The sequence below is a fragment of the Equus caballus genome, chromosome 18 (assembly GCF_041296265.1).
Source record: "Equus caballus isolate H_3958 breed thoroughbred chromosome 18, TB-T2T, whole genome shotgun sequence".
Classification (NCBI taxonomy): Eukaryota; Metazoa; Chordata; class Mammalia; order Perissodactyla; family Equidae; genus Equus; species Equus caballus.
This window is the reverse complement of record NC_091701.1, coordinates 57,733,714-57,760,376: the sequence shown is the minus strand read 5'-3', so window position 1 is coordinate 57,760,376 and position 26,663 is coordinate 57,733,714. Positions and strand designations below refer to the sequence as shown.

Sequence of the window (26,663 nt, the reverse complement as noted above, 5' to 3'; positions counted from 1 at the left end):
CAGCAGCATCAGCACCACCTAGGAGCTTGTTTAAAGTGAAGAATCTCAGATTCCACCCCAGACCTACTAAATCAGAATCTGCATTTTAGCAAGATTCTCAAGTCATTTTTATGCATATTAAAGTTTGAGAAACATTGTTTTAGAGAATACCTTGGTTTTTGAAGAATTCAAGCCTTGTATGCAACAATTTCAAATTGGTATCATCTGTGCTCCAAATTTGTAAGAATCAAAGTCGAAGAATTCAACATTGGTTGCCATAGAAACCCTGAGATGGATTGATAGATTTCTATAGTAAAAACAGTAAAAGAAGTTAGAGTGGTATGAACCAATGTGAAACCTGTAGAGGTCCTGTTTGAAAATGAATTCAAGTTTAGGCATCATATGTTTAATCGGATAGTTTTGACAATATATTGTGTGTACGCAATGCTGCTAAGAACTCTGCAAAATAGGTCCCAGAAGAATAGTATTCATGTTCAAAACCCACATTGCTGCCCAACTAAGTCTCCTAGGACTAAAGCAGGTCTGCCAGATTATAACTGCTATAGCGCTTGTCTGAAACTATGCCCAAGATTTATCCAGAATGAGAAGAATATTCTCTGCATTTAGAACTCCTTTGGGGGAAAAAAATCAGATAGCACTTGCAGTTATAGTCAGAGTTCCAGGCCTGACTAATGAGCATAAATAGCCAACAAGTCAATGCCAACATCAAATGCCCTTTGGAAAGCTTAGCAATATGAGTTCCCAGAGCATACTATTTCAAGTGACCTAAAAACTTGAGTTACAGTGTTCTCACTTAAATGTTTTGAAATAAAAGCAACTAATCTAATTTTTAGAAGATTATTAACATCTACTCCTACCATTTGTGTAAATAGAGATTACCAAGGAAACTGTGCTGTTCATGATATTAGGATGAAAGTATGTTTTGACTCCACATACAGTACAAATACAAAGTTTATATGGTTATTTTGATAACATTGACACACATTTAAAATGAGTATCATTGATATTTAAATTATGTGATGTTGGCTGTATACATTACTGGAAATAAACAAATTATAGCCAAGGTTCACTTTCATTTTAATTTTTTAATGATGGATGTGACTTTACATATCTAATCTAGAATTGCCATTTGGAATAAAGTAGATGAGATAAAACTCAGCCTTTCTAAGGATGTTGCTCTGAGAAAACTACAGACATCTGAATCCTCTTTTAATTGGATAAATATAGGCTTTTTCATTGAGGTTGTCAGGTACCTTTTTATAAGTTAATTGAAATCTTTAAATAATGCTTGTTAAAATCATGGAATGCTGGGGGGTTTTTTCTTTTTTTCGAGGAAGATCAGCCCTGAGCTAACATCTGCTGCCAATCCTCCTCTTTTTTCTGAGGAAGACCGGCCCTAGGCTAACATCTGTGCCCATCTTCCTCTACTTTATATGTGGGATGCCTGCCACAGCATAGCTTGATAAGTGGTGCCACGTCCACACCCAGGATCCAAACCAGCGAACCCTGGGCCCCGGAAGCGGAATGTGTGCACTTAACCACTGCACCACCCAGCTGGCCCCATGGAATGCTGATTTAACACATAGCATGCGTTTGAGCCTGTTTTAATCATCTTGCATTCATATATAAATGAGCACTTGTTTTAAAGATATGAGCTATTCTGTATTATTTCGCTTAAATGTTGCTATTTTGAAGAACTAATCCTAGCTAATTCTAATCCTAGCTCTGCTACGGAAGAGCTCTAAGGATTTAGGCAACTCAAATCTCTGTTCCTTGCCTGTGAATGACCATATAAATTAAGCCATCTCTGAAAGTGCTTTCAGCTCTCACTTATCTTTAAGGGGTATTAAATACACAAGTTCATTTTTGGTTTTCTCATTAGAACAGGCAGATGCTATATCCAAGGACTTGGTATTTGGGAGCCAAATGATCAAGAGGCCAGCCAAGCTTTAGAATAAAACTTAAAGAAAATTTCCCGGGAGGCAGAAGGCAGAGAAGATAAGAGCTTCCCATGCTGGGGATAGTACACTCCCCGGCAGTCATAAAAATATTCTCTTTACTGACCAGAGAAGAAAAGAAAAATGTAACTGTAGGACTCCAGAGAGTCAGCCAAAAACCTGGTGTACTCAAACACAGACAGGCTCTTATTCAACCACCAAAAGTCCCAGGCTCGAGGCCCTTTAATGCAGAAATCCTGTTGGCAGTCTATGACTCAGTGGAATGATAAAATTACTGAGAATATACCGTATAGTAGTTGATAAAAAGTTATCCCTGTGTCAGAAAAGAGAAAGTCAGTTGGCATAGCTCTTGTCGTTGTTTAGGAAAACATAATCCTAGTGAACAGTCTTTTTGTGTGGAATGAATATAAAAATGCACAGTGGCATAATAGAACATAGAAAGTCTTTTTGACATATTTAGCATGTGGAATCTTGCAGAACTTCATGGAGAGGAGACCTCATAAGACTGTGGCACTCTAAACAGGATTATCAACATGTCCACCCACACAGAACCTGCTTTAAAGAAAATCTCAGCACCAGTTGCAGGTAATTAAAAAATTTTAGCCTTTATTGTGTTGAAATGAAGTCAAATTATTTTTCTATTATGATCTCTTTTGAAAGAAGCTTTTACGTATTTCTAATGCTTGCTTCTGAACGGTTCATATAAATTAATGTTTTCTTTAAAATATATTGTTTGATTTCACTTTGATCTACTTTAGCTCTCATTTTTAGGGAAAAACAACAGTGTTTTAGTCACTTTTTAAAATATCTTCTTATTGCATCTGGAGTAATCACAAATAGAACACTTCATAATTTTCTTCTAAATTGAACTTAAGTCTGGATAAAAATATTTTTTAGTACCCAACATATTTAGATATCATTTTTTTGTTCTTTAAATTTTCACAGGAAGAGACTGTACGTTTAATTAAGAATATATATCTAAAAGGAAAATTTGATTTTGTGAAATTATAAATTCTGGTTTTCAGAATAAAGATAATCCTGAAAGAGAAATTATCTGAGCCTCATCTGAGTGATTACAACCCTGCCCCCATCCTAAACACACACACACACACACACACACACACACACAACCATCCTCCACCACAGTAACCAAACCAAGGAAAACGAGAAACAGGAACAGAGTTACACAAGTCAGAGCCAAATAAGAAGAGTAAAAATAGTATCTTAAGCTTTCAGAACCACCAATTTTCAAAGTGAGCCAGAGGGCAGAGCAGCAGCTATATTTTCAAACAGAAGTAACTACATGGTTCTAATCAGCCACCCTGTGATAGAACATAAACTGCAGTAAATCAGGACTTAATGTCTATTACGTATCAGATAAACAAGGGGAAGTAGGATAGTGTGCTTTACTTGGTGAATATGCTTATGCATATGCTTAATAAGCATATGCAATAAATATACTCCATGGATGTCCTTTAATGTAATAAAGTGCTTTTTAACAAATATACAACTCATCTGGAAAATTGAGCAGAAAATGTTCTATGTAGATACTACTTTCTGCTTGGGTTTGAGGAGAGCATTCTATAGGATATCTATATACTTACTAAAGTTACTTCAAGATAAGGAGAATGTGGTTTCCACGTGTATTCCTCTAAGGCAGGGTTTCTCACGCTCAGCACTATTAACATTCAGGGCCAGAAAAATCTTTGTTGTGGGGCCTGTCCTGCGCGTTGTGGAATGTTTAGCAGCATCCCTGGCCGCTACCCACTGGACGCCATTAGCACGCCCAACCTCAGTAGTGACAACCAAAGACGTCTCCAGATATTGCCTGATGTACCCTGGCATAAAATCGTCCCTGGTGGGAAGCACTATTCTAAAGACACAAGTTAGCACGGTATGGATCCAACACGGTGCTTTGTTCAGCAAAATTCAGAAAATAAAATCCAGCAATTAATGCGCCCTTCGCAAAACAATTTTACTGCTGCTTCATTATTTAACTTTTTCCTTTATTAGTTTATCTTTCCTTAAATGAATTACTACTATCTGGGTAGGTTCCCAGATAGGTTTAATTTGTTATGAAAGCTAAAATTTTTGACATTTCACCCTGCAGTATAATGATAATGATGACGTTCAATCAAATGCATCAAATAAAAGCCCATGAAATTCATCAGATTGGAGTGTACGGTCTCCTGGAATTTGATAGGGGAAAAAATGTGGAGGATATTATTTTTTTATAAAATCTATTTGAATCACAGCCTTCATGTCCAGTTCTAAATGTTGATACTAATTCTGTTTAAGTCTGTGCCTATAGTATAGTCTCCAAGAACGTGGCTTTTTACTTTGTAAACCCTCGCTCCGACAGATCCCCGACAGAGCGTGGAAATTTGGTAGCTTAACAATGAGGTCCTCCTGTTGAGTCCTCTCCCCGTTACATGTGAGGAAAGTTGAATTTGACAAGGTGACCATATTCAAGAGTCTTGGGATAAAGACTTATCTTTATCAGGCTTTGTTTTACTTTTACTCTTGTTTTTTCAGTCTGTGAAACTATGGGTCATCCTAGATGTTAGAGGATGATGAGATTGCAGTAAAAAGGAGATTGTTGTTGTTTATAAACACTTCTGCAAGGGAACACATTTAAAATATTGCATCTGCCTGGCTTATATCAGCAATTTCAAATATCTTTTCCTCTTTTAGTGCTAGACAAAATTCCAACATTCCCACCTCCAGAAAGGAGATTTGATTCCACACTGCAGTGTCCAGAATATTGGCTTATCAATTGTGACAAATGTACTCCACTAACACAAGATGTGAATAATAGGGGCGACCTGTGTGGGAAGGGAATACATGGGAACTCTCAGGGCTTGCTGCTCAATATTTCTGTAAACCTAAAACTTCTCCAAAAAGTCTATTAATTTTTTTAAATGGCTCTGAAAAGAAAACCACTAACTAATTTTTGAAGTGATCAAAAGGTGAAATCTAACCAAATATGGTTTGTAGGCATAAAATGAAGTGATTGTTTTAAGCATCACCTAGATTTTTCCGTTGTGAAACTGTTTCTCTAAACTTTAGTAATAAATCTATTTTAAGAAAAAAATATTACTGCAGGTCCCAAGAATTTTTATTGTGTTGTTTTTAATATTTTATTACTTAAATTTGAGTAACTATTAAACTAAATATAAGTTACTTATGTTTATAAAGCTAGGGGGAAAAACTGCAAACAAAAGATAAACAAAATGAAATCAGTAGTTATATTTATCAGCGTTCATTAATATGACAGACATGTTGCTGAAACTAATCACTGCTTAAAATGTGAATATGATTTTACAGCATCATTACAGCAAGCTACAAGAGAAGCAAATTACTATCCGAAAGATTGCTCAGTGAGTACGGAGTTAGAGGGATAAGTTTGAATTCATTATCACTAGACTCAGGTGGCCTGATGAGCTTATCTTCGCAATACAAGGTTCCCTGAACACGTGGGCCTTTCAGACTGTGCCCTGCCTGCCGCCTTTCAGATGTTGCTGGAAGGATGAGAGAGCCAACGTTTGCCTTGGTAACTCCCTTTTTTGCCTTCCATTTCTGGACAATGTGTTCATGACTTGTTGGAAGTGGTTCTTTTCCTTGCATTCTACTCTGGTCTAAAAGCCATTCTGTCTCATTAAGGTAACTTTGAAAACCTGTCCACCATCCAGGAACAGCCTAGTGCTCAGAAAGCAAGCCTCTTTCTCAGACTTTTGAGTTCCGGTGTCTGCGTCAGTGTTGCCTCTGCCTCTTAAACAGATTGCCACCCCACCCTCTGCCACTCACTGTCGGTGGAGGTCTTCATTGAGCCAGCACTTATTCAATCGTTGCTCACTCAGTACCAAAAACCCAATTAAAGTGTTCGTTCTCTACAATCAGTAGCAAGTATGAAGTGACATGTCTTTGAAAGCATAGACTTATTTCTTCAAACATCCATGTGTCTTGTGCTATGCAGTGGCATGCCCCTGACATTCAATATGGAATGTACACTCATAGATAGAAATGCTGATCTTTCACACTTCTCTGGGAAGAATTGATGGATGTTTCTATTTTGAGCCTGAAGAATCCTCCAGTTACCATTCTATCTTTTCCTTCCCTTCACAAAAGAAATTTCTTGAAAGAGATTTATCCATTTTCGTCCCCCACCACTGTATGGAAACAACATCTCTCTAGTGCTAACAATGACACTGAATCCAAATGGCACATTCCAGCAACATTTGGAGTCATTAATTTCTCCCTCATTCTTTAAATATTAATTTCCCTTGGCTTTCATGCTAGTATTCTCGCCGAGATTTCCTGTTATTCTTCCCACTCCATCTTCTTGCACATCTCCTTTAATCATTGTCTTCCTCAGTTGTCCATCCTAGTTCTCTCCTCTAGGCCCCGCTTTCCTGAGTGAGAGATCATTCACAGCCAAAGTTTCAGCTCCCAACCAAATGAGCCAAGAGCTTCTAAATATTTATCTCCAGTCCAGACTCCTGTATAAGCTCCAGGTTCTGTTATCTACCCTGCACCTCCAGTTGAATTTTTCTCTAGACCCTCAGCTTTCCCTGTATCAGAAGTTGTCTTTATCCAAGGCTGCTTCTCTCCTTACCTCAGTAGAAGGCACGTTTAACAACCCACTTGCTTAAGCCAGAAATCTTGGTGCCATCCTTGCATCCATTTCCCTCACTCCAAGTTTTCTATTTCCTAACAACTCATAATCATCTCAGATTTGACCTCTTCTTTTATCTTCACTAATGTCACCATGCTCTGGCCTGGTAAGGCAGCCTCCCTACCTGGTCTTCTTCAAAGAGGCTCGTTCTTGCCCCTATTGTCAGATATAGACCCAGAGGGGTTATCACGTAACTGGATGGAAACAAAACCAGGACAGAACCCAGATCTACAAACTCCCAGTCTCATACTTTCCTCCATAGCAAGTCTGTGGCTGAGGACTTTCCCCTGCTTTAGCCTGGAAAAGAAGGATCTTTCCCTACCTCATTCATCTCTTCTTCCCCTCTTCCAGCAGAATGCATGCTCCAGCAGTGGAAGCATGCTCTCAGATCCGACTTCTTGAGAACTGAGAAGGAATTTTTAAAGTCATGGATTATATTCAGAGAAGGCATTGGGGCCCATGAGAAGATAGTCCATCTTTGGCCAGGTTAAGGGATGGGCCATACTTAAAGATCCCTCAGTTCTGGATATTTTTGGGTCAAAGTTCTTTCGCTGGCTTTCCTAGAAGAGTGACTTCTGCTTGTACCCACAACCTCATAGCCAGTCCACCTAGCAAGTAGAATTGAATTCACACTATTTCTGAAATTATGATGCACTAATTTGGAACTGTATGAAGTTAATCTTGTTATTCTTACCTTGGTACAAAGCTTATGTCTTTTACATTTCTAAAAACTCATTTAATAGAGGGTCCTTAGGAGATAATGCCTATTTGTAGGAATTTCAAGACAAGAAAACAATAAGATGGACTATCTTCCTCATCCCCCCAACTCCTATTTGAATATTATTGCATTTTTCTATTCTTTTCTTTTTTTTTTAAAGATTGGCACCTGAGCTGACAACTGTTGCCAATCTTCTTTTTTTCCTTCCTTTCTGCTTTTTCTCCCCAAATCCCCCCAGTATATAGTTGTATATTTTACTTGTGGGTCTTTCTAGTTGTGGTAAGTGGGACGCCGCCTCAACGTGGCCTGATGAGTGGTGCTATGTCCATGCCCAGGATCTGAACCAGAGAAACCCTAGGCCGCTGCAGCAGAGCACATGAACATAACCACTCGGCCACGGGGCCACCCCACATTTTTCTATTCTTATATGGGTCACTGACCTAGAGTCATTGAATATAGATTAGCTAAGAAGAAAAATATATTGAGTTAGATTTGGAACTTTCTATATGAGAAAATGTTAAGGAAAAAACTGGAGACATGACATTAATTTATGTGTATTTCTCAGGTACTACTTGCAGAATAAAGATGTTGACTGTTGAAATCTGATGAATTAATCAACTTGAAAAAGGCTTTCAAAAGGACACAGCAGGGGAAGGAATTGTCAGAGAACGAGATGAATTAAAGAATGTTAATTACTGTGAGCCATCGCCTCCTATTTTTTGCTGTGTTTTTCTCACAGTGTCTATAGTGAAATCAGTAAAATCTAGTTACATTCTATTATAAAAGTATCTGTTAATTGTGGTTTGGATTATGATTTAAATAAAATACGATTTATCTAATAATTTCATTTGTAAAGCTATAATGTCTGAACATGAATGTTCTGTCTTTTTCCAACACATTGAAGAAATATTTCTAAAGAATAAGAAATTTCTCACAAGTTCACTTCTCCATTTTAAATAGATTTTTCTCTTATTACACATAGCAACAATCTTTATTGTAGAAAACCCAGAGACTATAGATAAGCAAAAAATAAGAATGTCAAATTAACCCATAATCTGTCTCCCAGAGACAAATATTATTAACATTTTAATATTTATATTCCCTGGCTTTTCGTTGTGCATGCACGCACCTACACTTGTGTATATACCTGTCTGTAAACATATATAACGTCAGTGTCCTCCAGCCAAAGACCACCAGGAGCATAGCTGTAGTTAAACGTGTTTGGTTTATTGCTTGCTGCAACAAAGGAGACCACATGCCATGGGAAACCACGGGGCACCTCAGTAACAGGGAGTTAGAAATGACTTACGATAGGATTTGGGCTCGTGTTAGGTAACTTTGGAGAATGTTTAAGGACACAGGGCCTTGTGGAGGCAGAGGTGAATCTATGTTTGGGTATCTTAATACATTTTACTATAGGGCAGGAAACATGAACAGAGGTAAAGGCTGTACACTTGTAAAGAAGCAACAGTCACTCGTATGAGCCAGGAGAAGAGATTTTGGGGTCATGTGTGTGACTTGGACAATGTTCATGTTTGTGTTCGGACAAGCTAATGGAGTGGTTGTGTTCTTGTCTTGATCTGTCGTGGTCCCAAGAGTGGCCCTGTTTGTGTTATTGTTCTGTGAAATCGTTTATGTTCAACAGATGACCTAGCTGTGAGAGCCCAGCCAGCTTTTGGATGTCAGGGTCTGCTTTTTTCTTTTTCAAAGCTTAGGGAGTTTTTTAACCTACATAAGGTCTTATACTTGTTACTCCACTAACCTCCAATGAGTGTAGATTCTGTAGGGTTAACAATACTGTTTTCCTCCTCTGGGGTCCTACAAACATCCCCAGGCCACACCCCAATCTATCAGCAGCGATGGAGGGGAGATGCAGATTCACATACAGATGATAAATATTTCTTCAGTCTAAGATGCAAAGAACTTACTGAAGGTGAAACTTTACTGCTAATGCTTTAGGTTTTTTTAATAGGAGAGTGCAGTTAACTTCTAACACAAATCCAAAATGAGGGCCCAAAGATGGGCAATCTTTTGATACTGGAATATTGTAGTTAGAAGGTCTGTCTTCTCCAGCCTGCTCCACTCTCATTTCCTTAAAACAAGCTGCAGGATTTCAGGGATAGTCAATCACCAAATAGTCAACAATATCTTTTTGCGATAAAATTGTTCATTTCTTCAAGAAATATTTCATTGAGTACTGTATTAGGTTGCTGGGCTTCCATAACAAAGTATTAGAAACTGAGTGGCTTAAACAAGGGAAATTTACTTTCTCACAGTCCTGGGGACTATAAATTCAAGATCAAGGTGTCAGGAGGCGTGGTTTCTTCTAAAGCTTCCTTCCTTGGCTTGCAGATCACCATCTTCTTCCCATGTCTTCACGCGGTCTTTCCTCTGTGCGTGTCTGTGTCCTAATCTCTTCTTCTTATAAAGACACCAGGCATATTAGATTAGGGCCCGCCCCAATGACCTCATTTTAATTTAATTACCTCTTTAAAGGCTCTATCTCCAAATACAGTCACATTCTGAGGTACTAGGGGTTAGAATGTCAATTTATAAATTTGAGGAGACACAATTCAGCCCATAGTAAGCACCTACTATATATCAATCATTGTTCTAGACAGTTCTAGGCAGTGCTTACTGGCTGACAATGGGCTGGGGACAGCCAAAACAGGAGGCCAGAAAGTCAAGAGTGGAGGATGATGAATTCAGTCAGTATCTTAAGTGAGGCAGGGTCCCTAAGAGTTGCTGAAGATTTCAATCAGGGAAGTGATGTGAAATTTCTATTGTGGAGTGCTCATTTGGGTTTTAGGGTGGAGTTTATATTGGAGGTGGACAAGAACAGTTAAGAGTTAAATTCAATAGCACAAGTAAGAAATAGGGACCCGAGCGAGGATGGCAGTGCAACAGGACTACAAAGTTTCAGGATATATTTAGGTGATAGAATTAAAAGAATTAATGACATCTCAGAACCAGACATGAGGGAGAAGGGAGACTTAGGAACAACTTCCAGTGCTCTAAGTTGGATAGATTGTGACATTATTAACTCAGATGAAAAAATCAAGAAGAGAAATAGATTTACAAGGAGTCCAATCTGGGTGTTTTGAGTTTGCGATTCTCCTGGAGATATCCAGTAGACAGTGAAATGTGAATCTGGAGTTCACGAGAGAGGAGAGAGCCAGAGATATTGTTTTGAAGTCATCAAGATGTAATTGAAGCCTTGAAGGTAGATAAGCGAACACAAGCAAAGCACAAAGAGTAAGAGCAAGAACCTGAGAAAAACCAATACTTAAGGAGAGGCAGGAGGAAGAAATGCTCATGAACAGGTCAGGAATGTATGAGGAGAGCATCTCCAGAGAGATTGGTACCATGAAATTCAAGTTTGGAAACAGCTGCTGGAAGAGGAAGTGCAAATGTTAGCAGGGAAAGTGGTGAAGGTGATGGGACACACGAAAATCTTAGTGTTGTTCATAGATGGAAAGTTTTGTTAAAGAATCCAAGGCCAGGCGCCAGTCCCAGTGGCCTAGTGGTTAAGTTTGGCACACTCTGCTTTGGGGGCCCGATTTCAGTTTCCAGGCATGGACCCACACCACTCACCTGTCAGTGGCCAGGCTGTGGTGGTGGCTCACATACAAAAAAAGCAGACAATTGGCAACAGATGTTACCTCAGGGTGAATCTTCCTCAGCAAAAATAAACAAAAAAAGGATCCAAAGCCAGAGGAAGACAGTCTGAGGAATGGTTCAAGTGCAGTGCTATGAAATCACTAACTTTTCAATCATTCAACCTAAACAGTATTCCTTTTAGTGAGTTTTATTTGAAGTTCTCTAATATATCATAATCTATTATGCATTATAAAAAATGCATTATTTTTTAAAGTACCCATTGCAACCTGCCAGAGATGCATCAGGAATTAAAAACAAGTGACAAGTGAAAATGTTCCACGAAAGTAAAACAATGCCTGTTGGACTTACAGATAAAAGTCATTGGAAAACTTAATGTGAGTAGCATGAAAAGAAAAAGGGGAAAAGAAGCTACATGAGGGTTCAGAAATGACTGGAAATGAAGAAATAGTACAGCAATAAGCTCAGCTATAAATTAAATGAGAAAACAAAAGTGACGTGTCAACTATAGTGGCGGGTACATAATAGAGACAGATCTCCAATTAATTCAGACTGCTACTAAAGTGGAGTGGCTTCTAGAGGGCAAGGCAGAGTCATGGGAAAGTTGTGTCTGTTATTATTTGCTGTTTTTTAAGACAAGGAAGACCATAATATATTTAACAGGTAGGGGCAGAAGTTTCTAGAAAGCAGAAATTAAACATAGTAATATGGAATAGTGTAAGTCTGGGCAGAGACAAGAGGGGAAGGATCTAGAATATTCGTCTAGCCTTGAAGAAGAATAAACCCGTTTCCTTGTGAGACCGGAGGAGAAAAGATAAGCATACATATGGTTATAAAATAAATGTTTAGGCTTTTCCTATGATAATGGTGACTATAGGAGATGCAGCTGCAACATGTCTGTTGCTGTTAGAAGAGAAGCAACTCCACAGAGAAGAGACCTGGAGAGGGTGTGACCCAGAGCATCTCTGTAGGGGCAGAATGTTGCAGTGGGAAGGAAGAAGTGAATGTCATTCAAGACCTGGAGGACAGGAGCTGTGTGGCTTAGGGGTAGAAGAGGCCATTCAAATAACAACAACTGCACTGAGCATTTACTACATACTGTATTATGAAACCACAAAGGCTAGTTAATTATTATGATAATGTATCAAAAACCAGTTGTAAAATTAAAACAGAAAATAAAAACTTACAAAATCTAGTTAATATAAAACAAAATAAAGAAAAGGAGAATGCTCACTAAAAAGAAATGAATATTCTCCTTCTACAAAGAAAAAAACAAACTTCAATGATTAATTCAGTCACTCTGTTAATAACTTGCACATCTGAGATTTGACCTGAAGTGTGTCTGGTTCAGAAGCTGTGCTGTCCATCATTTTCCTCTACTATTGTTACACATGGATGTTGGAGTCCCTCGGGGTTCCAGCGGGGCTTACTGAAGTGGTGCTGATGCTGATGTCTTCAGTGAATGTTGAAGAATGACCTGAAAGTCTGGAAGAGAAGAACAGAAAGTGGTAGCCAAAGAACCTTACCTTCAAAGGAAGAGTAGACTTTGTCTATGAGTAAAACAATTAATGCCAAGAGGCAGTATTGGGAAGCTAGGGGAAGCCAGCACTTAGCTGCATGGACGCTGAGCAGTTTCCACCAGGTGAGGCTGCAAGGGAGGTAGCATCCTCTGGGAAGACCTGCATCTGAGCCAAGGCAAGGAGGAGGCAGAAGCACTCTGTGAAGACTGATCATGTAGAATGTTTGTTTACCACAGAATAGAGTTTCCAGAGGGCTTGGGGAAGGGAAAGTCAAGTTCAAGGGAGACAGACACAGCACCAGTCGCAAAGAAAGATTTTTCCAGAAGGCTCATTTCCTGCCCCCAACTGTCTTATTTATGTGAGTGATGGTTGTAACTGGTTTTTGTCAGTGTTTGAATTTTTTTTTTCACTTTATGCCCAAATAACATGACTAACACTCCAGGATACTAGCCTCTTTCCAGTCATTTTTCCCCAGCATTTAGATGATTTCCCTTGATTAGATCTCTTCCGCCTTGGTCACTTTCACCCACAGAATAGCAGTTTAAAGGGATGTCTTTCACGGAGAAAGTTATTTTTTTAATGTGTTTCGTTTTTTATTAACTATATTTTGTAAGTTTTAATTTTATTTTTTAATTTCACAACTGATTTTGGATACATTACCATAATAATTAATTAGTCTTTTTTTTAAATGAAAGTAATATATGCTCATGGTGAAAATTCAAACACTTCAGACGGGTATAAGGTGAAAATTAAAAGTTTTTCATCCTTGCCTTGAGATGGCTAGGCCCAACTACCTAAGGGAAATCACTCAACAGTTTTTCTGTATCATTCCAAAAGTTTACTATGAATTTTCATTAAATAAATATTTAATAAGCATCTTCTATCTTGTACAACACTGTACCAGGAATCAGGAATTTAAAGGCCAACCAAACAGATTTTACTGCTTAAGAAATTTATAGCCAAGTGGGAGAATCAGTCAATAATCAAGAAAACAGCAAAACACACACACAACAATAAACAAATAAGAACTATGACTGAAATAAACAGATCGCTGTGATTGAGAATAATATACCTTGTATATCATTCTGCAATTTGCTTTTTCACCTACTGTTATGGCCGTCTTTCTTGGGTAATATATGAGTCTAACTCATTTTCTTTAATTTCTGGATAACAGTCATATCATGATCATACCATAAGTCATTCAACCATTCCCCCATTGATTGATGTTCAGGTTGTTTCCAAAATGTTTCCTCTTCAAACAATGCTAACATAAGCATCTTTATATTCATACCTCTATGTTTTGAAGCCTTTGATCCTTTGCTGACATATGCATGCAAATATTTCCCTCAGTCTTGTGAATTTGACTAGGGTAGAACGTGCCACCCAAAATTATTTACTCAGCAAATTGGTCAGTCTTTTCCTTATGGCATCTGAGTTTCCAGTGTTTCTTAAGAGAGTTTCTCCCACCTGGGAGTTTCCACAAATATTTTCTTATATATTGTTATAATATTTTATTATATTCTTTTTACTCTTAAATATTTAATCCATTTGGGATTTATTTTACATGGTATGAGGTGGTTTCTTCTGAATAAATATCCAATTATGCCAGCACCATTATGAACTAAACCATCACAGATTAATTCCTCAGATTTGCTTGGATCTATTTCTGGACACTCTAATCTACTTAATAATTTGTGTTTATATTACTCTGCCAGTAGCTTGCAGTTTGATTGCCGTAGTTTGATAGTAAGTTGTAATTTCTGGTAAGGCAAGTTCCTTTTCACTATTATCCTTTTTTTAAGAGCTACCTAATAGTCTATAGTATCAGTGTAAATACTCCCTATTGGTAGACTTATAAGTTGTTTCCAGTTTATAGTTACTATTACAAATTCCTCGAGCAAGTGTTTCTCATCATTTAATGTAATTCTATGTGGCACAAGTAGAGGACAAAAACCACACGTTCCTGTGCCTTGGATCTGCTATAGGCTCAGTTATTAGTAGGTGACGCTCTGCTACACAGCTGTATTACACACTTGATTCAAGTTCGCGTTTCCCCAAAATTAACTGCCGTTATTCTATTGTGTTACAATGTGTCAAACCGACAAACGTTAAATCTTTCAATGTTAAGAACCTACTATGTTAACAATTTGCACCCTATTGGACTTACATTATCAGTATGCTCAGCCTTCTGATCCTCAGAACTTTAAAGATCAAACGCTTAAACTGACTAATCCCTTGAATTTCTTTCTCCAGTGGTAATTCCTGCTCATACTATTATCCCCTATTATTCCTGCTCAAATATTATCCCCTGAAGTCTCTAGGCAAAAGTCTTAGAAACAGAGGGATGAGGCAGTCAGCTTGGCTGGGCTGGTTCTAACACTGACACATGGCATAGCTTCATCTTCAAAGCCCGTGGTGTCATGAACTCATGAAAAACGATGTGTCGCTGGTGCCTTCAGCCTCCTCCTGTAGCAGCAGGCTCTGACCCTGAGAGAGAGTATTTGCATTTTGTGCTGACCTTCCACACGACGTTTGCTTGTCTCTTACCCATTACAAAGAGAAGCTCCGTTCATCGTGTCTAAGGACCAGTCTACATCAATATTCTGCAATCCAAGAGCGTGATTGTCAAACTGGAAGTAGATTTACTTGCAAAAATATAAATTACTTGCTAAGTATAAAGTAGTGATTGTTGTTAATGCCCGTGAGAAAATGTGGAAGCTTTTGCATCACAACAGGGAACGTGAACTTCATTAAAAACTCTTAAAGGTATTGTTAATCACTCCTCAATCAAACACACAGCACACCAGGATCGCAGCCAGAGGATCTTGCGTTCCAGTCTCAACTCCTATCAAAGGAACACCTGAGAGAGGTGACAGTTACTGATGACCTTTGGGATATTATAAATCCTACCCACGGATCAGGGCTGAAGCCCCACTCTCGTCCTTATTTTTTTTAACTTGGACTATATTTCCTTAAACCCTCATTCAGTTGAATTTAGTGAGTTGCCTTTTAGTGTTACACCCTTGACTTTTGTTAAAAACTTCCATCAAAAATATCAACACACAAATTAGATCACTACTCCTGCTATAGATACACTGTCAAACACTTTATGTTCTGTAAATCACTCAGTGATCCCTCTGCAAAGTCGCACATGATAAATTTTTAAAATTCAGTGTTAGAAAAATTTAACTTCCCCAAGGAAATGTTTCCCTCTCTATATTAATAATTATGCCTCTCTTTTTTCTTTAACTTCCAGGAAATTCACCATCAAACCTGAAGATCAACTATAGCAAATATAGTGGCCTTCTTGGTTTGTGATCTTATGTTGTTGTTTGACACGGTTTTAGTTTTCTACTTTATTTCTATTTTCTCTGAAAGTTATTCCTTATTTCCATTTCTCTTTCATCATGTTTTATGTGCTTTTGAGGAAATGCCTTAATTCTTTTATCGAATGAAATGAAAACACCCAGCCCAAGTTATCCCCCCATGAGAAGTTCTGCTTTTGGTTCAGCCTGCACTGCACTTCTCCACCTCTGGGTTCCTGAGCACTTGTCTCTGTCAATCATTTTGGCTCTTACCTTTCATTGCTGCTCCTTGCATTGTTACATAGCTCTCTTGTCTTTCCAACTAATATCTAAGTGAAGGATGTTACATTTTTTACATCCCCATAGTTCTTGGTACGCGGAAGCCACTCAAAAATCACTTGAGAAGGACATAAAGGAGGGAGAGAAGAAGAGAGGGAGGAAAGAAATAGAAGTCTGAACTTAATGTGAAAAATACCTGCTGACTGTAGGGAAGAAGAGGTAGGAAAAAGTCTATTGGAATTGAAACAATTATCTAGCATTGAAGGTAAATGCTTAGGTCGGTTTAGTTTAAGAGAGAAAGAAGTCTTTATTGTCGTCTCCAAGTAAGTAGGTCAGGTCACAGTGCAAGAAGTACATGCAACACAATAGCATAACTGAAGAGAGTTTAACAAAGGAAATATTACAAGGTGTGGGTAGGATCATGAACACTAACAGCGGATGGCGAAGATCTCTGGGAATAGCAACAGCACAAAGCCCGAGTTAAAAACACAGGAAAGGAGCAGTTACTGGAACCCAAATAGCATACCTGTAGGAATGAGGTCCCTGACAGGAGCATGGCCACAAGTAGAGGAAGGTCATGGCCAAACTATAGCCAGGCAAGGAGGGCTCCTACCAGCACTTCACATTGGCTGAGCCCTATCAGAAGCCAGAAGACAAGGGAGAACCCCTCTAGGGATCAGCCTCCCAGGGGCACAGCACAGGATGGAAGGGGGGGCGGGGGTAGTGGATGGAGGCACAACCAGAGAATATCCAGCACCCCACACTTTGCTTTCACAGTAAGGGCTTGCTTCAAAAGGGTTCTATATTTATAACTAGGTGAGGAAATGGGAGTGATGGTGGTGGTATTTGCCTAGAAATTTGAAATAGATGGGGCAAAACACAGAGGTAAAAAGGCCTAAAGCTCTTCAACAGACACACAAAATCTTCAGAATTCCATATGAACATAAACCATTATTTAAGGCTCAAAGTGTCTTTCAAAAATTTCCAAGCTTACCTTCGTTTTTTGAGACAGTAGAACTGCCTTCAGGGTCATTTTTAGGTTTTTGTCCCACACAGGCTCTTTTACTTTTGGAGGATCCATCCCTTAACGTATCAAACATATTAAAATACGTCAATCGTAAATGCAGCTGACTAGCTGACATGCCTTCTTTTGTAGGCATTTGATAAACATCTATTATTTTTCATTTTTGCAGATTCCTTTCTATATTTCAGAGCAAAACTTACTTTTCAGCTCCCAAACACATTTTTGGCCTTGGAAGAGTCCTTAATCCCTAGGTCCTGAGCCTGCCGTAGTTACTGGAAAAAATGAGTTCGACAGCCTCCCTTCGGTGAGTGTAAAGCTGACCGTTAGACAACAAAATCACTCTGCCATTGAGCATGTGCTGGTGGTTAGATCTGATCTGGTTTATGGTTTCCTCTCCCAAGCTTCCAGAAACCCAGCTTATTTGTTCTTTAAGATTCCAGTAGTTCTTGGGCTTTGCTTTAATCCACATACAAATATCATGTCACCTTCTGAGGTCTTTCAGAGAAGGACATGACATGTGTTTCTGTGGGCTCACTTTTAAACTTTTCAAAGATTCCTTAGAAAACACTAAACTGGATGTTCAGCCAGATAGTTAGATAATTGATCAAACCACTATAATCACAGAAATGATATTCTTTTGTGTCATGCTTGGCAGCAGCAAACAAAGTAAATGGCCACCATGTGTCAGATTCTCACTGTCCTGGGCATTGTCACGTTCATTCTGTCATTTAATCTTCCCAATAACCCTTTGAAGTGGATACTATAATCCCCAATTTACAGCTGACTCATCTGAGACTCAGAGATTTGTGTGAGTTGCCTAAACCCATGTCAGGTAGGAGTGAAATTCCACGTGCCCCTGGAGTCAGTGCCACTGAGAAATGCAAGACCTACTTTCTGAGCTTTCTTATTTTGGTAAAAGTATCGTACATATCTAAAATAATCTTTTTGTATTTAATGTGGCATTAAATGTGTTAGCGACCATTAGTACACCTGTAATTAATTGTAGAAATCAATTAATTTGATATTACTACAAAAGCAGCTGTAACTGGAGGTAAATGTAAAAATGGAACAAAGAGAAGTCTCCACTTGAATCTTAAGCAGCACTTTCCTGCCTCCCACACCCCTGGTGTAGCTTTGCCTGACTTTGTAAATCAAGGAACACAGCCAATAACCCATCAGAACGGCTTGTTTGGGTCAGCACTTTCTTCCCTGTGCACTTCCTGAATTTGCTTTTCTACTTCCTTGTGTAAAAATAGCTCAGTGATGAGCCTATATTTCAGCTTTGAAATACTTCATGAGTGGAAGGGACTTTATAGATGTAATATTTCTGGATATTACAGTATTTACTGAAATGCAAACTCCTTGAGGTCAGAGATCTTTGCTGTCTGCATGGTTATAATCCTAGCGCCTGAACAGTGTTTAACAGTCAGAATGCACACAAAAAATTTTTAACGAATTATAAAAGACATTATTTTACTCTTTTCTCTAAGAAAGGACTCTTACATTAGCCTTAAAAACTACCCATTTCTCAAATAACCCCCATAATAAATAAAATAAAGTCCTTCCTCTGTTAAATGGTCCTATGTAGTATAAACAGTCTGACATTAACCACAACTATGTAGATGAGTGACTGCCTCGGTCTTACACATATCCTAGTGTAGGTTGCAGTCATAGATTACTAATTTATTAGCAGTTTATGTGGACCATGACCTCTGAGAGTGCAGGAACCATAACTGCCTGCTTGGTCACCGCTGTCTAGCCATCTAGACACATCCAGCACAACGCCTGGCACAAAGTCACCACACAGTAGATATTTGTTAAGTCAATAAGCAATGAAGGGATCCAGAATTATAATAATTTAGCACAGTATTCAGCACTGAGTATATGCTTAATAAATATTTATTGAATTACCTTAACTATGATATTCAAAAAGAGAATCACACCATGCATTCCAAACTAAGTAGGCATTATATTTGAATTATCAGCTGTTTTGGATTATCTATGGGACTCCTCCCCATGTTTGAGTGGTAAATTAAGATCTTACTGCATTAGCAAACTCCCCAAATCTGAGCAGTATTTGGTTTCCACTGGGCTAGCTTACTATATTCCAACTAAGGTATTTTTAATTTTAAAATGAATACTTACCATGATATCACATACTGTCCACTACTGTTCACTAATCCAATAACATGGCTCCTTTCCAGAGTTGTGTAGTAATTATTTACTAACTGGCCCCTTCCTTCCTTTCTTCCTTCTGTCTTCTTTCCTTTCTTCCTTCTTCTTTCCTTCCTTCCTTTCTTAACTCTTAATGTCATTTAAGGATGTAAATACCAATAGGCAAGGATTTTGACAATATTGCATAGTCTAGAAATGTCCCAGAATAGTGAATAGACAGGAAGCTTTGGAGGACAGACACTTGACCTTATGTCTACAATATACAGTCCATCTTCCTGGCTCTTGAGCTCCCTGTGTTGCACCAGGTCAAGATGACACAAGCGTCAAGATTCTATTTACTCGTTCCCTCTAGTTTCCATAAGAATTAAAGTGGTTTGACTTTAGTTCCAACAAGCGTAACAAGACACTAACAAGCCTCACATTAAGTCAAATGAATCTAAAAAGGTACATACACACACACACACCACACACACGAACACAAATATTTGAAATAGAAGGTCAATTGGTGAACATCTCAAAACAGAAAGATCACACAGCATTTCTAGTTTTGTTTTGCCTTATGCCTGGCAGTTTGCCTGTAACATGAGGCTAATTGGGAATATTTTAAAGATATATAACATGAAACTAATTGCTTCTAAGTAAAGCAATGAAACAGGATTATGACAGATAGAGTCTATAAGGGGAAAAATGATGTCACCAATACAGATATCACCACTTAAGTAAAGAAAACAAATGTTTAAATGAATACATGGTATCATCTTGTCTATATAATTGTACTAGATCAGTTGTCCTGTAGACTTTAGCTCTGTTTAATGTTAATAAATTAATCACTATATAAATAATTACAAAATATGAAATATTAAGGAAGTTGAAAAATCTAATGCATGACCAAGTTCTTCCACAACAGGAAACATTTTTATTACAGACATAAATAAATTTAACTTAAGTTTTAAACTTTTAGTCTATTTTATTTTTAAAAAGTCTCCTTCCATTATCAACAAAACAATTTTCTTCCCTCTTAGCGGGGTTTTCCAAACCTCTCAGATGAACCATTATAAAAATCTTTTGGTTTGCTGTTTTGTATTTGAAATATCTCTTGCTTGAAATTAAATTTAGTCCTAAAATAGCAACTATATCATCTCCTAACCACTTCCCATTAGTAACAGCAAACTCCAGAGATTAGTAAAGCAACTTTCGTGCGCCTGGAAAAAGAACCCTATGGATGATTTAAACATAAGTCTTGGCTACTCATTAAGGAACAGTGCATGCATATTTGCAAATACTGATGCCAGGAAAAAATGAAATCTGAAAAAAGTGAAATCATTATACTGTATAGACTAAATCTAAGCAGAGTTTGGGCTTTGTCTTTCAACATTGTTTCTTGCAAGACTGTAAAAACACTTAACTCATTAACATTGGCTTAACTCTTCCCAAAGTACAAGTGGATTCTGGAGAATGTAGATAGTGTAAATGAACTCTCTTCAATGCTGCGGTTTGTAGACACTGATTCTTCAAAGGTGAAATCTTATGCATGAGATAAATTCCCTCAAGTGTTGTCATGATTGACAGGTCCATTTGGTTGGTTGTATGGGAGAAGGGAACAGGAACGGGGCCTAACTCACAAGGCAGAGCCCTCAGGTTTAGGGCTATTTTATATGACTGCCCCCAAGTGTCTTCTATTGTCACAGATTCTCCTCAGAGCACTGTTTTCAGTTTTTAACATGGGCAACAAATGCGCTTCTCTAAGCCTCAACAGACCTATTCTTTAAATACGGTTCTATTTCCTTGGTAAAGCCTCTTTTGAGGTGCTAAATTTAGCACTGCCAATCAGAAGAACAGGTGGTATGTGACACTACCAAATAGGCCCCTCTCCCATCATGCTTTCCTAAGAGAGCCAATCACCCAGGGCCCTGCCCTAAGGATGTGGGGCTGTCAGCAGATCTGGCAAATATAAGGGCAGGGCCAGACCCTGGCTCTTGAGCAGTCGTGCATTCCCAGCCTCGCCTCGGGTGTAGGGATTGCATAGAAAAGCAAAACTACACAGTCACTGTGTAGTTTTGCTTTTAAGTTTAGAGGCTCACCGATTCATGTTGGAGATGGTCGAAAAAACCAACTCTAGATAGGACGTCGTTTCAGAAGCAACCTTGGGCTTAGTCCCACCCTTTTTGGGCACTCTTGAGAAATCAGGTGAGCAGCATCTTTTCTTTTTTCATTGGTAGAGTCCCTTCCTTATTGATTTCTGCTTCCTGATTATCTTTGTTTGCTAAATGCCTATGTAGAAGCGTTTGTCTACTTGTTGCTGGTGCTGATCCATTATTTGAATCTGCTCGTTAAATTCTGTCTTAAAAGATGTCAACATTTTTCTTTAAAAAGTTTAATACTTGGACATATCAGCCCAGTCAATGTTTCAAATTGTTTAAATGCATCTAATAGTCTAAAACTGCTAAAGTTGCGGTCCAAAATGGTGATAGAAATGTTTGTTTCTTGTGGAGACTCTTTTTGTCTGTTGAGAATGTTCAAGGTTATATTACTCAGTGATAAAGTGAGACACACCAAGAATAGCTCTGATAAAATGCATGTGGTATCAGCTACGCCCTGATGACTTTTTAAGGGAATCAACTGCTGAGGTATCAGTAGCAGGACAGTGACAGAACACTTGCCTGCTGTCAGTCAACCCTGGACAGTTTATTTTGGGAACATGACATTTTAGAGGCATACCTTCAGCCCTAATTAGACAAAGGCCTCTGAAGAGCAAGTGCTAAAGCAACAAAATTTACCTAGACAGTAGGAATAAAAGACCAACTTAGACTAGTTAATTGCAATATCTTTAGGAATTTGGAATAAAGCTATGTAATTGCTTTCTAAAATACTCAGAATCTCATTATGTATTTTAATTCAACTCACAATCAAATTATACGATATGAGATAAATGTGGATGCTAAGAAGGATAAGAAATAAAGTTTTAGAGACTTTTTATTTCTAAATACACTTTGATTTCCCATCTTCCTAGAATTAGATTACTAACTGTAAATGCCTATAAATATGTAGATATATAATATATAGACGGTGTAAAAGAATACAGCTATTTTTAGAATATGCACTAGATTGTAAACAGGAAAAGTTAAACACAAAAAATGTATTCATCCTAAAGATGACAGGCTACAATAAGGAGTTCTTCACAGAAGTTTCACAAAAACTTTTGGATATTATCTGAATTTTCCAAACATAAATTTTATCATCTCAGAGAATTCTGTTTTCATTTTCTTTTTAACTAAGTAAAAAGTTACAATAAGTTACAGAATTATCATTAGGAAGATTATTGCTCCATAAAGCTCTAGTGAACAGAGAATTTTATGAAAAATAGCAATAAAGCAATTGATGATTGAGAATCTGCTTTTTAAATCAGAAGAGTGGAATAGTCACATTGAATAATAAAGTACTTATGCATCAGAAAATTCCTCACATTTTCTGTCTGAAACTGATGGACAAAGTACTTTCTTCCACTGAGCAAAAAGACTTCACTGCAAGTTTCATATTCATTTCTTTGATTTTGAATATTTATGCTCTGAAATTATAGATCTTGTCACTTCATCTACATTTCACACCAGCCTTCCATCTTTCAGAGTTTGCACACTGTTCCCTATTAAAAATCCAAGTCGGAATTTTTCTTTCAGATCTAAAATAAATTTTGGCCTGCTCACTTAAACTGAAATTTTTCTAAGTATTTACTTCAGCAGTAACAACTTTTATTGGGCAGTTACAATAAGAAGGAATATTAAGAAACAGAAAGCACTGGAAGCTGTCTACCAAAGGTCTGTGTATTCAACAAGGCTTGCCAAAACTTTTCAAGTAAGGAAAGGAATTGCAAAGTTGAGATTTTTTGTTTCAGTGACTAGTTTAAGTTACCACCTGGATTACTTAAAGTAATAATGCCTGAATCATGTCAATTTTATGACTGCAGATACAGTGAGTGAAAAATTCTAGGAGGAAGGAAATACATTTTCAAATAATTCTCTCTCAAACACGGAACTGATGCAAGGATTCCTCGTGCACTTTTCACACGTCTTTTATTATTCTTCACTATCCCAGCTTACTCCAGCTTTCTCTTTCTCTAGCTTTCTCCCAGATTCCCCACCTTGGTTAAGACTGAATTTCCCTCTTTGTCCACTAGGGTACATTCCTTGCTCTGCTTGCTTAAATGTTTTTCCGTTTGCCCTTTGACTTGCTACTCTGTTAGGCTTCAAGTCTACTCAAAGGCCAACTGTCCAAATTCAAGCCACAAAACAGAAGGCTTGCCCATCACTCGGCCCACAGATCGTTTATGAAGTAATGTGTTTGGAAATGTGTGTCTCTGCCATCTACAAAGTAGCTCCAGAGTGACCCTGAGTGGTGACGTTGGAATTTATTTTCTCTTTCTTTTCAGAGTGCCTAAAAAGATGGCAACTCAAGCACCGACGTTTACGCAGCCGTTACAGAGCGTTGTGGTACTGGAGGGTAGTACCGCAACCTTCGAGGCTCACGTTAGTGGTAAGCTCACACGTCCACGCTTTCCTTTGTTCTCTTCGCCTCTTCTCCAACAAGTTAACTTTGCAGCAGGACTTGACACCAAGTTAAGACCTGCTTTCACTTTGTAAAATTGGTCCCAGTCTATGGAAGGGTCATTATAAGGATGTACCATTCACAGAGTACTGACAAAATCTGACAATATAATGGCTTGGAAATGTTTTATTCATATTTATAAATCCACAAGGCAAAATAATTAGCGTTGGATTAAAACTGCTGTCAGAATCCAGCTGCTAAGTAGGACCAAATTTGGTCATTCTATATTTGGGTTCAGCTGCAGAGCCAGACTGGAAGCCAAGAACTCCAGCCCAAGAGGGGCCAGCCACGGAGTTGCTGGGCAGGGAGCCTGGGGCTGACTGCTCTGTGCGCCTGAGCCTCCATTGTTTTGTATGGAAAATAACAATACAACCAACTTTCCCCAGAGGCAGAACTGTCAGTGATGAGCTAACCCCTAAGTATTTTATTGTTTGATCTTCAATCTTTATTAAGCGATTCTAGTTAATTAAAAGATTTCCCAATCACTTTGAAACGACAACAAAAATAATACATGCCTCTCTGGTCGATATATTAGAAACAGTGATTCTAGAATTTTATTTAAAAGGAAGTTTTTTTATTTCTTTTTTCCTTTCTTTTTCTTCTTCATAACTCAGTTTAGGGATGGTTTCTGAAAATGCATGGTTTCTGGGACCTATCAACAGGCGGAAAAAATGAGGGTCATCTACGAATTAGGTTGCAAATAATCTCAAAATTATTAATCAACATTGTCTCCTTCTGCAGTATGGTAACTGGCTGTGTAAGATTATATGGATTAACTGAAAATCAGGCTTGATGCACTTCCATGTGCATTGTTCCTCTTTTTTTTTTTTATTTCAAGGCTTACAATAAAGATATAAAATAAGATTTCCTTTTCCTTTTTGTTTCTTTTTGCTTTCTGCCTATTTTATTACCAATCTTATTCATAACTGGATAACACTTTATTTTACATTGCACAAATATCATATACTCATTCTTCATTTTCTATTGTAAATGTATATAGAGACCAATTCCCTTCTTCTCATGCGGGCTAGACTCTGACTGACCTCCACATAACTCACGTGCTTATCTTGTAACGCTCAGTAACTTCTGAACTGAGCAGAACACATACGGCTTCAGTGGCATCTTGCCTGCTTGTGGAGTAGCGGAATCTGGCTTCTTGACAGCTTCTTGTTCCTTCACACTTTGTGCTGATAAATTCTTAGAAAAACACCACTGAAGATATTTGATACCCACGAATTAGCCAAATAAACTATTCCCTTGGCCCCCGTGGGAGATCGGCTAATATAAGGACAACAAAAGAAACTTTCTCTTGGTTATCCTCACTTCCTCAGTTTAAGGAGATAGATCACCAGTCTTTATGCCAAATGCAAAATAAACTGTGCCCCGAATTCGCCTCATGCCTTCTGAATGCAGAGATGTAATATGTATAAAACATCAAACCATGGACATGTAATTCTTAGGTCTGCAATTAACGGCTAGTGACAAGAATTTGGCTTTTCTAACTGCAACTCCAACCACACGTGTTGTTCTGAAAGACCAGGTTTGGTTTCGTCTCTTGTTATATGAGAAACTGCCTGTCCACGGTTTGGCATGGTTACTGATTGCACCTCCGAAAGGCAGGAGAGTTCAGGCAGACAGTGTCCCTGTAACCACAGAGGAGGGACAGAGGTGCGACGTCCTCCTGTGCCTGTTGGCAGAACTTTTACATCTCTTTGCTGCTTTTGCTCTTCGCTTGTCTTCAAATAGGACAATGGTCACTTTTTACTTCAAAGTTTCCTTGGCTCTTCACTTTTATAAATCCCTTTCATGATTTTAATGATGTCTATTAATTGCCTCATATTGAACCCTGGGCAGAAAGGCAGGAGATGGAAATTCTTGGCCTCTCTGTGCCATGCTAGCTGAGGGACCTTGGAGAAATCATTGAGCCTCTTTGGGCCTCAGTTTCCTCCCCGCTAAAAGGAAGGCACAGGCCGTGACAGGAAGCCATAGGCCTTCCTAATGATCTGAGAGTTTATACTTTTATTGTTGGCTGTCAAGTTTTCACCAACCTTAAATAGCATAACACTCTGGATAGCTTTTATGGGTTAGGTCAAGGCCGTGAACATAATGGGACACAGCAGAGGCCTTTTTCAGCTCCCCGTTCAAACATAAAGATGGATTCTCTTTGTTCTCCAGGTTTGCCAGTTCCTGAGGTGAGCTGGTTTAGGGATGGCCAGGCAATTTCCACTTCCACTCTGCCCGGCGTGCAGATCTCCTTTAGCGATGGCCGCGCTAGACTGACGATCCCCGCCGTGACTAAAGCCAACAGTGGACGATACTCCCTGAGAGCCACCAATGGATCTGGACAAGCGACTAGTACTGCTGAGCTTCTCGTGACAGGTAGGCTGGAGGTGCAGCCTGTGCTCTGCGCCCCCTGCCCCCCAAGGCATCTCCAGGACTTGGGGAAGGGGATTCCCAAAGAGCTACTGAGCACAGGCAAATGCAGCTCCAAGTCAAGAGAAGGGCCCCCGGAGGCTGAATTGATAGCAAAGTTGTTTGCCCTGTGGAATTTAATTTTCCTCTCAAAACACAGCGCAAAAGTGGCTGAGAATCAGTTCCTCTATACACATATTAAGCACTCAAAAATATATTAAGGAAATATTAAAAATCGTCTTTCTGAGCAAGTAACAAGGCTTGGAGCCTTGTTTATAAACCTAGGAAGGAAATATGTCTATCTCTAGGAACTCACAGTTTAACAAGCACCTAGATGAGTCTGATGCAAGTGGTCCACAGACCACCCATTTAAGAAACAT

At 38.5% G+C, this 26,663-nt stretch overlaps 1 protein-coding gene and 1 long non-coding RNA gene across 3 annotated transcripts in view; one reads left to right on the top strand and one right to left on the bottom strand.

Annotated features, from left to right (window-relative positions):
- Window positions 1-12,009: 12,009 nt before the first annotated feature.
- On the bottom strand, window positions 12,010-17,406 carry LOC138918676 (uncharacterized). Its single transcript, XR_011428297.1, has 3 exons — window positions 17,298-17,406; window positions 17,068-17,156; window positions 12,010-12,454 (listed from the first exon to the last, which is right to left on the bottom strand). It is a non-coding gene; the product is annotated as an uncharacterized lncRNA (long non-coding RNA).
- Window positions 17,407-21,149: 3,743 nt separating this feature from the next.
- Window positions 21,150-26,663, top strand: part of TTN (titin) — a 268,972-nt gene continuing 263,458 nt past the window's right edge. For both annotated transcript variants that reach the window (XM_070241291.1, XM_070241292.1), the window contains exons 1-3: window positions 21,150-21,459; window positions 23,696-23,799; window positions 26,047-26,250. In XM_070241291.1, the coding sequence (XP_070097392.1) occupies window positions 23,709-23,799; window positions 26,047-26,250 (295 nt within the window). In that variant the 5' untranslated portion in view covers window positions 21,150-21,459; window positions 23,696-23,708. The remainder of the gene's footprint in view (window positions 21,460-23,695; window positions 23,800-26,046; window positions 26,251-26,663) is intronic.